General features: G+C 43.5%; 1 protein-coding gene across 5 annotated transcripts in view; it reads right to left on the minus strand.

Moving 5' to 3' along the window:
• LOC149354558 (growth hormone-inducible transmembrane protein) overlaps positions 1 to 12713 on the minus strand; it is a 31532-nt gene extending 18819 nt beyond the window's left edge. Inside the window, exons 1-3 of one of the 5 annotated variants that reach the window (XM_089583421.1) lie at positions 12625 to 12648; positions 2507 to 2550; positions 1247 to 1492 (exon numbers count right to left, since the gene is read on the minus strand). In XM_089583421.1, the coding sequence (XP_089439547.1) occupies positions 1247 to 1460 (214 nt within the window). In that variant the 5' untranslated portion in view covers positions 1461 to 1492; positions 2507 to 2550; positions 12625 to 12648. The other 4 variants (XM_089583419.1, XM_089583422.1, XM_089583420.1 and 1 more) reach the window with 4 other exon arrangements.
• Between the last annotated feature and the right edge of the window lie 454 nt (positions 12714 to 13167).

Below are 13167 nucleotides of genomic sequence, written 5' to 3' on the forward strand. Positions count from 1 at the left end.
CCACTGCTGTCTTCAAAATAATTAGCATTTTGTCAAGCGAGAATTTTAAACACAAAATACACGCAAGTTCAGCATTTCCAGGTTATTCTTTCCAAGCTTTCCTGCATGTTTGCAATTAGCAACACGTTTTGCTCAACTGCTTTTGGAACTCATGAACATACCAGTGACTTGAGCTGAGCCAGAATACTCTTTCCACTTCCTTTCACCGGTTTCGTTACTTTCGTCAAAAGATAACACAAAGCAACAGAAGAAGCCTTTCACAGAGAGCAGCAGGTGCTTCTTTAAAGGGACACTGAGGAGAGCACTCTTAATATTTTTTTTATAGTAAAATCCGATAGTTCGGCATGTCATGGCTTTGTTGCCACTTGGCCGGTAGCGAAAGATGCATTTATTTCTAAGAAATTTGGATTCGAAGTTGAAAAAGTTTTCCCCGCCGCTCTGATTCAAACTTGGGATTCTCCTATGACGACACAGGACTAAGTGACGTGAAACACGACGTGCGCATGACGTACCGCAGACTCCGTGATTTTTGGCAGCCAGCAGTGCAGCCTAGCAGCAGCCGAAAAGAAAGCTACCGCCGGCCGCACGTTGAAGGCATCTATCGGCTATTGCGGCCGTCGCTACAGTCGCTTCGATTACATTTGCACTGGCGTTTTGCCAGCGTTACGATGGATCTCATTCTCGAAGTCGTCAACGAAGTTCTCGCAAATAGACACCTTTAGCATACCGTGTACCTTGTTACCGCTAGCGAAATACCGGGAGCCCGCCTACCGCCGGAAAACAGGCGCTGATTGGTCCCGATGCTTCAGGAGCGCGCGTAGCTGCCGGGCACGTGGCGCCATCTGGCGACGTCAAGGACATTTGCGCATGCATTGGCTGCGCCTCAGGGATTTGTGGCTTCTCGGGTCCTAGAGGTGCTAGAACCATTGGTTCTAGCAACACTGTTTTGTCCTATGACGTCATCACGCTTGTACTTGCGAGTTTGGCCTGTGGCGGCGATACCTGTATTTTGGTTCTTGCTCTTTTCTACGTTACAAGAGCTTTGTTGTCAGTATGAGTGGCGTTTTTGTAATCAGGAGCTGGTATTCTGTCGATACAAGCAAACTTCAATTTCTCCTCAGTGTCCCTTTAAGAACAAAATGTTTCGCTCTGGGCGCCCCGTTTAACCGCAATGAAAGTTCGCATCTTTGCATTTAGTGCTAGCACTCGGAGGTCTGCGTCTCCCCACCAGCAGGCGATGACCCACCTGATTCGCCAGCAGGGGCCATGACAATTTCACGCAGGGTGCGCCGCTTGGCTGTGGCTGCCTGGAAGCGGGCCGACCGCGTCCGGGTCGACATGTTCACAGTCTTCTGTGTCAGTGTTGGCCATCGCATCGAGCATGCCGGCCCTGGGGCAAAGGCCCTGGCAGATGCCCGTGCAGCTGCCGGGGAAAGGCAGCACTTCCACACCACCAGCATGGTCGCTGTCTGATGCTGCAGCTAACACTCGTCTGCGGAAAAACAGGACGGCCGATTCACCGAACACTCAGCGACACTGCGCGCTAGAGCTAAGATGTCACAATAGTTTAAATGTGCTCCTCATGGTTACTACTGCTGACTCACTTCAGTGGCCAGAAGGCCCAGAAATGCTCCCTCTGAACTATGCAAACCAAATGTAGAGCTTCAAACCAACGCTAGAGCAATACCTGCATAGTTGCAACCCAAGATAATGCCAATCAGATATACCCAGTAACATTACTCTGATGCACGATAACATGCCAGTAAAACTTGTTGATGGCGAGTTGATGCATATTCTTCGGTAAACATTAGCGCAGTGTAAAACAATCGTGTGAAAGGAAGACAGGACAACACACGTCGTCCTGTTTTCCTTTCATGTGATTGTTTTATGCTGCGTTAACGTTTACTGAAGAATATGTATGATAACATAGCACATCGTACGTACCAGGTGCTTTTTTCTAATGTTTACAAATTTTTATTTTACAATCTACTATAGACACATCTATGTGGTGTCTGCAGGTGGACTGTACAGCAAGGCAGACATTATGCCCGTGATAGAGCTAGATAATTATATGTTAATTACCTACAATTAATTAATCAACTTTTGATTTAATTTTAGGGGGCCAGATTATATTGCGAAATTGAAGGCCATGAACATCTGAATGTGAACCAAGTTCTTAAATGTTCTTAATCGGCAATGCAGCTTAAAATATCAAACATTAAAAATAAACGCTTCAAAGAGCACTGATTTGGCCTTCTCACATTGGATACTTATAAAATGGCGTCGCTGCACGTATTATTGCCTGCAAAATCAAGTTAACGTCTTCTACATCATAAAATACACAAACTATGCGTGTATTTGATGCAAACAAAAATTCAAACAATGCCACTTTATAAACAAGCAACGTGGGAAGGCCATCTCAACAAGAAGCTTTCAAATGCATATTTTTGATGTTCGATGTTTCAAACTACATTGCTGATTAAAGAAATTTCAAAACATGGCTTACCTATGATGTTGATGTCTTTCAATTTCACAATAGGACCTTAGCCCCTAAAATAAAGAAATAAAAAAGTTGATCACTTAACTCTAGTTCGGTTTTATGGGGTTTAATGTCCCAAAGTTATTTAGGCTATGAGGGACGCCGTAGTGGAGGGCTCCGGATAATCTGGACCGCCTAGGGTTCTTTAATGTGCACTGACATCGCATAGTACACAGGCCTCTAGAATTTCTCCTCCATTGAAATGCGACCGCCGTGGCCGGGATCAAACCCGCATCATTCGGGTCAGCAGCCCAGCACCATAACCACTGAGCCACCGCGGCAGTAGTTAACTTAAGTTCACTGATCATATAATTATTTAGCCATATCAGGTACACATTGTCCGCCTTGCTGTAGAATCCACCTACACACCACACCAGCGTATCTTTCACAGTTTCTAAACTAAAATCTGTAAACTTAAAAAAAATCACATTGTATATGCCTCTTCCAATGCTAATTAATTACCACCTAAGCACAATTTTCACGCCTGCAATGTAAGTGCGGTACCAAGGTGTTATCTGCTCTTAGCTATGAATGTATAAGGACTAATGGTCACCTCCAATGACATGCAATTCCTGATGCGACATATATAGCCCCCCCCCCCCCCCCCCCGCTACTTCACTGAAGCTACTGCAGCACTAATTATCAATATTGGGCGCGGCGAAGCGATTGGCATCATGTCGCTTACCACGAAATTCTTTTTCACAACACAGGTTCTCCTGTGTGTGATCGCCGATTCATCAACTGTCAACGGCATGTGTACATGGCCAAAGGTTTCAAGCTGCGCTGTGGACACTGCCTTTTCTGCGCATCCTCCGTTCCTGGCCAGCAAACCGGATACTTTTCTACCCGACATTCGCACATCCGTTACGTCGACACTGAACCCAGCTATAAAAGAGCCTCCACAGCAGTTCTTCGGCAGTGGGCGCGGCGAAGCGATTGGCATCATGTCGCTTACCACGAAATTCTTTTTCACAACACAGGTTCTCCTGTGTGTGATCGCCGATTCATCAACTGTCAACGGCATGTGTACATGGCCAAAGGTTTCAAGCTGCGCTGTGGACACTGCCTTTTCTGCGCATCCTCCGTTCCTGGCCAGCAAACCGGATACTTTTCTACCCAACATTCGCACATCCGTTACGTCGACACTGAACCCAGCTATAAAAGAGCCTCCACAGCAGTTCTTCGGCAGTGGGCGCGGCGAAGCGATTGGCATCATGTCGCTTACCACGAAATTCTTTTTCACAACACAGGTTCTCCTGTGTGTGATCGCCGATTCATCAACTGTCAACGGCATGTGTACATGGCCAAAGGTTTCAAGCTGCGCTGTGGACACTGCCTTTTCTGCGCATCCTCCGTTCCTGGCCAGCAAACCGGATACTTTTCTACCCGACATTCGCACATCCGTTACGTCGACACTGAACCCAGCTATAAAAGAGCCTCCACAGCAGTTCTTCGGCAGTGGGCGCGGCGAAGCGATTGGCATCATGTCGCTTACCACGAAATTCTTTTTCACAACACAGGTTAGTTGTTCCTTTTCAAAAGTTCGTTCTGGCAACGAAATTTTTCTTGTTGTTGTGCCGTGCCCACGCACTTATATGAACCTGGTGTATGAATTTTACTTCATGTGCAAAATGCTACTCTGCGGCGATGTTGAGCAAAACCCTGGACCTTCAGTCGAAGATATGTTTCAGTGTATTTTGGAAGGTCAGACTCGAATCTTTAAAGAGCTTGAATCCATTAAAACCTGTGTGTCAGAAAACGAGCAACTGTTGCGTGATGTCGATTCTCGGTTGCGTTCTTTAGATGGACAGCTGAAACAAATGCATGTAAAGTCCCCTGAGATTGCTACTTTAGAAAATTCTACCGCTTCCCTTCAGAGCATTATTACTTGGCAAAAGGACAAATTAACGGATCTTGAGGACCGCAGTCGTCGCTCTAACGTTGTTGTGTATGGCATTGATGAATCCCCGGATGAAAGTGAAGAAACACTGAGAACTAAGGTGATTTCGGATGTATTTGGTGTAAAACTGGGCGTCCAGTGCACGTCCGTCGCTCGCATTCACCGTCTTGGGCTCAGCGGAACTCGCAGACCAGTCATTGCGTACTTCCAAGATTTTAATGAAAAACAAGCCGTCTGGCGGAACGTAAGCAAGCTCAAAGGTAGCAATATATACCTGCAAAACGATTACAGCCAGCACACGCTGCGCAAACGCAAACTGCTTTGGGAAAGCTCGAAGGCAGAAAGAGATAATAAACAAAAGGTGTATCTTGTTTATGATAAGTTGAAAATTGACGGTAACCTGTTCGTTTGGGACGAAGTTAATAACACACGCGTCGCGCTTCCTTCTCGGAACGCCGTAGAGACATGACGGAATGCATCCACTGCGCCCAAAGAGTTACGGGTAGTGAACTTGAATGCACAGAGTATTGCCAATAAAGTTGACAAGCTTGAGTTTCTCATTTTGGCCCATGATCCCCACATAATGATAATTACCGAAACTTGGTTGCATGACGGCATTACTGACAGTGTTATTGTCCCCGCGTCACATAAAATGTTCCGAAGAGACCGACCTACCCGTGGTGGGGGCGTAGCCGTCATAATAAAAAACTGTTTGAATGGCACTGTTCTTAACCAGATAGATGACCATGAGAGTTTATTTGTTAGGGTAAACTGCTGGGGTAGTTTGTTCACAGTCTGCGCAGTGTACAGACCACCATCTGCCTCCCCCGATTTCTTGGTTGAGCTGTATGATCATATGTCTTTGTTCAAAGATGACCGCCTTATTCTCGCTGGTGATTTCAACCTTCCTTTACTTGATTGGGCTAACCCTGATTGTGTTTTTAATGATTCAACCAACCCTCTTTTGAATATTATGCTGATGTGTGATTTGGTGCAGACTGTCTCTGATTTCACTAGAGAAGTGGGTAACGCTCGTTCAATTCTTGATTTGGTATTTGTCAGCGCTAGTTTATCTGAATACAGTGTGCATGTTGACACGGCTATCTCTGATCACAAAAGCGTTCATTTGTCTTTGCTGCTTGATGCCCAGAAAAACCATAAGATAGCGAACAATAACACTGTAAAAAATTTTTCACGTGCCGATGATCTTGCGATCCTAGACAAACTCTGGGATTTATGTGATAACCTGCCTAGCGACGTCACAGCAATATGGACTACACTTAAGGACACTATTCACTTTTGCATTGAAAATTTTGTTCCCAACCAGCGTGTACGTACAAATAAGCCTAATCCGTGGATTACTAGAGAAATCATTCATTTGCATCGCAAAATTAAACGCGCTAAACGAAGCGTTCATAAAACTACCTGTTTTCGCACGCTGAAAACTCAGCTAGCTTCTAAGCTTTCCGAAGCAAAAAAAAACTACTTTTCGCAGGCACTGCCCAACTTCTTAAGAGAGAGCCCTGAGAAGTTTTGGCGTTACCTACGTGATTCTAAAGATGAGGTAAATCAGCTATCTATTGACGGCATGGTCTCGGAGATTCCTGTGGATATTGCAAATCACTTCAATAGTTTCTTTCATTCTGTCTTTGCCTCTAGTGATCCAGATTTGGAACTTCAGGTATCTGGATCTGATATATCAGGTGACTTTATAAGCTATGAAGGCGTACTAAACATGCTGCTAAACTTAAAAACGAAATCGGCAGTGGGGCCTGATGATATCCCTAATGAGTTTCTGCGCCGTTATTCCGAACCATTAGCCCACATTTTAACTCGCCTCTTCGAACTTTCATTAAAAGATTCTGTTGTCCCTGATGACTGGCGCTTAGCTCGCGTTGTTCCAATTTTTAAGAAAGGTGATCGTTTGAACGTTAACAATTACCGTCCCATATCGCTAACTTCAGGTACCTGCAAGCTTATGGAGCATGTTATATCTAAATATCTTATGTCATTTCTGGAAAAAAATAACATCCTGTCTCCCTTTCAACATGGTTTTAGAAGAGGCTTATCTACGGTTACTCAGCTCGTCACTACAGTTCATGAATTCGCTTCATCGATTGACAATGCTGGACAGGTTGACGTCATTTTTTTAGATTTCAGCAAGGCGTTTGATCGCGTCATGCACAATAAGCTCATCTTTAAACTTCAGCATCTTGGTATTCCAACAGCACTTGTCAAATGGATTAAAACCTATCTTTCCAACAGAAAACAGTTCGTCGATGTTAAAAAATCTCATTCAGGTATTTTACCCGTTACCTCTGGTGTGCCTCAAGGCAGCGTACTTGGGCCTCTTTTATTCCTTATTTATATCAATGATTTGGTTAACTCCGTAAATACGTCCGAAGTCAGTATTAGACTATTCGCAGATGACTGCATTCTGTTTAAGAAAATTAGCAGCACTACCGACCAAGAATGCTTGCAGTCAAATCTTAATAATGTCCTAGAGTGGTGCACCCTTTGGTCCATGAAAATAAATAGCGACAAATCGGTTCTTCTTCAGGTTACTAACAAGAAAGCGCCATACAGTTTTAATTACGCAATAAACAATCTTCCACTGCTACAGGTGAGCGAATACAAATATCTTGGAGTCACCATTACAAATCGCCTTTCATGGTCCAGCCACATTAATAGCATTTGCTCGTCTGCTTCAAGGAACCTCGGCCTTCTAAGACACAAATTAAAACACGCTCCCTCTGAACTTAAACAACTTGCCTTCAACACACTAATTCGTCCGAAACTTGAGTATGCTTCCGTCGTATGGGATCCGCACTTAAAAAAGGATATAAAGAAACTTGAAATGATCCAAAGAAAAGCCGTCCGTTTCATTTTTAACGCTTACCATAGCTCTATCTCGCCATCCGTTCTGATGTCTACGAAGAACATATCCACTCTAGAAAGAAGGAGAGCACTCGCAAGGCTTAAATTTCTGTACTCATTTTACTCTAGTCAATTTAATATTAATGTTGCTCCCTATATATCCCCCCGTTCTACACGACAGACACGCAATAGCCACAACCATAACCTTACCCCGTACTTTGCACGCACAAATACGTTCAAAAACTCATTTTTTCCCCGAACAATCACAACATGGAACTCACTGCCAGCAAATGTCTTTTCGGCTCAGGATGCCGCTGCTTTTGAAAAGAGTGTCGTATTGTATGTGTAAACTTAACAATATCATTGCCCTCTGTTTGGTTTTCTTCTTTTATTGTTGCCGGAACGCTGGATTTGCGTAGTGTTTGATATTATTTTTGCTTTTTGAATGTTGCCCCCCTGCTTGGTCTCTATGACTGCAGTATGTGTAAATAAATAAAATAAATATATAACAAGTTCATTACACTGTGCATGGAAAGGCCTTACATCTAACAACATTTTAAGTTAAAGAAACAATTTAAGTTAAAGGAGTATAGACAACTAATTTTTGGGTGAGTGTTCTTTGTAATGAGGCGTAAGGCATTATTATATGCGGATTACCATGTGGTATCCTCCTAAGACCGTTAAATAATTTGTAATGAAATTTTTTTCCTGTGCTGTTTCGGCTTCAGTTTCAACATAGATCACGTGAGGCATGAAAAACTTCCAATACAATCGGTGCTTCTACATTCGTTCATTCCGGCTCTTCAGGAAACCTGGCTTCAGCACTGTCGTGAATTAAAGCGATGAAGCAGCGATTATATTGAAGTTTTTCTATGCCTCATGTAATCTATAACTTCTCTTTGATGTCACAGTCACCATTTGGCTGTTGACACTGAAAACGAAACAGCTCGAGAAAAAAATATGATTATAAATTATTTAGCGGTCATAGGCGAATACGACACGGTGATTCATGCATAGTAGTGTCTTCCACATCAGTGTAAAGAAGAAAACATGCCACCAAGATTAGGTGTCTATACTCCTTTAAATGCCGCAGTTTCTTTATCTTTATAGATAAAAATGCAGTGAGGTCAAGTGTGAAGTCTTCAACATGCCCTTTACAGCAACTTTGTCGCACTGTAAACACCATTCCTCACTTTACATCACCTTTTTACAGTGTAACCTTCCTCCATATTCACACACTTTATTGCATGTAAATTACCTACAAGATGATGTAGCATTGCTTCTTACACACTATGATACACTTCAATGGCATGTTGCAGCACCTGAAACACCATTCACTTAGTTATGCAAACGGTGTGGCTGTTGTTGCCGGCACTGTCATCAACATGCTACACCCTTTGCACATACTACCTTCGTTAATAAAGGGTGTTACACGACACTATGAACAAACAGATAACTGGATGAGTTGGCATGTGATTGCAAAATTAATGAATGGGTGGTGCACACAGAAATCCATACAAAAAAGGAACAAGAGCATAAGGCTGCAAAAGTGGGCAGTGCTGCCCATTCTCCCTGCACTGTGCTATTTCCACAGGCTCTTTTGTTAATAAGCAATAAATTAACACGTCATAACATATCAAAAACGCGTTCTCTAAAGGGGCTCTGAAACAGCTCCTGAGGAGAGTGCATGAACTCGTTCAAAGTTACATTCTCTCGTCATGAACCCCTGAGCCAAATAATACACTTCCACAAGCAGCACAGAACCCACAATCGTGCGTGACATTTGGCAAGTCGTTATTCAGCAAAAAGAAGACTCGACCGTTTGAGTTTTGCTGAATAACTGAGAAGACTCGACCGTTTGAGCGTGCAAAAAGTGACGAGAGGAGAGGAAAAAGTGCCAAAGCACTGAAATTGAAATTTTGACTACAGATAGCTCCACTCCTACAAAACGCATTAAAAATCCTTGCTGGAGGATATTTGCGAAGCGGCATCTTTTAACATCCCAGAAATAACGCACCTTTATAAGACCCACTTTCAGAGCCCCTTTGAAGTCTAGAAGAGGTGTACGTATCAGTCAAATTAAGAGGACTTCGAGGTGGTACACCTACCATGCATGCAAGGCAGAGGCTAAGAGACTGGTGTACGTTTTTCCAAATGTCAGAAGGTAAAAGACAGCGTAGAAAATATGCACGATTGTTTATAAACAGATTGAAGCTATTCGAAGTTAATGAAGGGTACACAACTAATAAAGATCATTACCCAAACAGATCCCTCCTAGAAAATAAGCAAATCAACTTAAAATACTACTTGATACTCCGCACATATATTTTTTTGATATACAGAGCTTATAGCAGCAAACTGACCAAAAGACACGGTGAACTTTCATGCATGCATCAGTCCAGTATTGGTAGTATGTAGGTCTAACAAGGGAAGAGCTGCCCTAATGTGGACCTGATCTGTAAGAACAGCAAACAAAGGTATGCAGGTGCTGTTGAAATACAAGGGACTGATGAAAGGGCAGCAGCAGTCACCCAAGGGCATTATGACGCTATTATTAATACAGGAGAGCAAGCTGGTAGGTCAACAAGACACACACACTCGGTCATGTTGCAGTGTGTGTGTCTCGTTCTTTTAGTCCATGTCTTTTAGCGCCGGTTTTTGAAGAAAAAAGCAGTTCTTAAGAGCTCCAAGTGTGGAGTTATTTAGAGCTTCAATATACAACCCTTAATGACCCCTCATTCCACTCTACAGCTTATCTATATTGCCCTGAAATAGGAATTTGCAGAAGCACAGCGCAAACAGTTCAGCACTATTCAATTGCAATGACATTCAATTGTCCTATGGGTTTATTTCGAATGTTCATCTCGCTTTCCTTTCTAAATCATACTAATTCCCTTTTCATGCTACAGGACTCGCTTGGACCCACTCACAACATCAGAAGTAGAGCCCTATTTTTTTTTTTTCCCGGGGAGAAAAACACACCTAGAAAAGGCAAGACTGCACCCGACTTCGCAGAGCTTAGCTTGCTTTGTGTGTGCCACCTGAGATTACTTTTACGACCTCCAGCTAGAATCTCTGTCACGTTGCCCCTACTGAGATAGAATCAAACGCTCACATTTTAATAAAATAAAAATTCACACTCAAGTTTCTGTGTTTGCCAATGTGAGCAATTGGCATGGCTCTACATGAAATGTCCTCACTAATGCATTTAATGCAGCCACCCATGTATCCACTCAGCATCACAGGCTCACATAACACACACAAAGCTTTCACCTTGTTTACTAATTATTCCAAGAGGTCCGGTGGCTACCCAATGTGTTTTGCCTCTATCATCCAACTAAAGAATGCAAGTGGTACACCAGAGCGCAAAGAAAGTGAAATTGGACTAAAGCTGCTCCACTCCAGAGAATGCTTGGACATATACACCTTTCCAACCTGGGCGCTGCCATATTGTTCCCTGGACTGCAGTGGGCACTGCGCTAGCATGGTGGAAGCGGCGGCGGAGCCGGTTTCCAACAGTCCAGACAGCCAGAGAGGTGTTTCGCCGCTTTCACCGAGCTAGCGCGAGGTGCCCACTGCAGTCCAGGGAACAATATGGCAGCGCCCAGGGAGCCCTTTTTGGAAAGGTCCATACGGGGCTACATAACATGACAGACACAGGGACATGAGCAGGTGCACTTCTTAAAGACAGTTGCTGCCACTTTCACAGCTAGCCCTTGCAAAAATTGTAATAAAAATATGCACTCATCTAATACATTTTTGCATTTGCTGTATACGTTTCCTATAACTCTGGTTTCCTATAACTCTGATATGAGTTTGTATTGGTTGAAGACTGAGCAAGAGGTACAACTTGAAACAAGAACAGCCCTACATTTTAGAGTCTGCAATTATTGCAGTCTTCAATTAACAGAACATATCACAGGAAAATCTACTCAGTTTTATGTAGCACATACATAACAAATTTCTAGTTGCAATATTTATTTAGGTAGTTTCGTTGTTCACTCACCACCAATACCATCAACGGCTGTGCCATTGAGAGAGGCTATTAAAGCCCAGTGAATGCTGCCTACACATATACTGTAAACATTGAGGATGTATGCTTTGCATGCTGTTATGATGTCGTAATATTTCCAATGAATTTTAGTGTTTGCATATTAGATACACAGAGTCCTACGTAAGGATCATAGGTGTTCCATTGCTATCTCCTAGCACCAGGGAATCTAATAGCCTATCTGATTTTTTCATACATTTATGATAAGACTAACTGTATGTTAGTTAATACACCAATAGGCTATTAGTTCTGCTATTAGAATTATCACTCGGGGCCGCAGCACTCGTGTGCCTTTGACAAGTGTAGCGTAGGTTGTACAGACATCCTCACACCTGCCTCGAGCACTCGAACGGTGCACCACGGGGTATTGCGTCAATTATGAATGGCTTAGGGCTCTAAGCAAGACTTGACCGTACATGCAGATTCGCATGGATTGTGTCTAACTCTTTATGTCTTTACGAGCATTTTACTAATATTCGCCATTTAACACGGCCAGAGGTTGCGTGTACAGGCTTCTGCTAGTTCTACGAAGTCGGAAACGAAACCCCGGACCGAGAAGTTAAAAGGCTACCTTGCGCAGATTTCGAAGGTACACCAACAGCTGCGATTACCACACCATTACAATTTCTATCCATTTTCTTTCACTGGAGACGTTCTGTACAGCAGTACCTCGAGAACAAAAGGCAAATACGAGACGCGACAAAAGAAAACCACTCCAATGCGCCAGTACAACATTGTGAAACGGCAAAAAAGGAGGTCACCGCAAGGGCAAAACAAGTGAGATGCCGTGGGAACGGTACAAATTGTGTGAAACCTCGAGTAAAGTTTGTCTCCATGAGAGCAAGCTCCAAAGCAGCATGAGATGATGCAACTAACGACGCAATGCAAAAACGCAATAACAATCACCACGCGCTGTTCTCGTCAGACAACAAGAAGACGCAGTTGAAATGGTACAAAATGTAATAAAGCAATCGCAGCGCACAGAACCGCACTAAGCAAGCAAGAAATTTGTTTCGAGAACAATCTGAAAAGCCAGGCATGGGGCGCAGCTTCCAAGATCAGTAGGCACGTTCGTTACGCTGAAGAAACTCACAGGAAACTGACAATGGACCTCTTTTCAGAGCAGCAAGGCGGCCACACTCTCACCAATCACAGTCGGAGCAGGCGATGAAATACGAGCAATTCGGTAAAGCTAGACATCAGCAAAGCCAACCGAAAGTTCGCGAAAAGCAGGACCAACTGAGCAAATCTGCTTACCTGCCGACTGATGGCGATGCGGTGGATGAAGAACTAGAGTAATTGAGCAGCGTCTTTATTGCTTGAATTATTATAATAGTCAGCGCCCTCTATACAAAAAAAAAACTGCTACAGCTAAAGAAAAGGCGTTAACTCAAGACGATAATCAAGGAAGATAATTCATTACTAATACAGAAAAAATTAATAACTACTGAAGACATTTACTAATATCGTCCGCAAGGAAAGAGCCGCACTGATACTCTAGATGCGCCAGGAGGGTAAAGCTGAGCTAGCAAAGCGGTCCACACATGTAAGTCGCCATCTTGGACGCCTATTGCACGCCAGGTCGCGGGTCTCGACAAGAGGAACATGTCACTGCCCGCGCGAGGTGTCTATATGTTTTAGGAGGGTAGATGTGTAGGCCAGTTGGTGAGACATGAAGGAGCTAGACACCGCAGCGGACACGGGACTTTCTTCTCATGACTCTTTGACAGAAGTAGCTGGCAAGATCTTAAGTGTATTCTCAAACTGTTCACAATTTCTCAAATTCACTCTAGAACTTCC

This window comes from Amblyomma mixtum, chromosome 3 (assembly GCF_055824585.1).
Source record: "Amblyomma mixtum isolate Tamu chromosome 3, ASM5582458v1, whole genome shotgun sequence".
NCBI lineage: Eukaryota > Metazoa > Arthropoda > Arachnida > Ixodida > Ixodidae > Amblyomma > Amblyomma mixtum.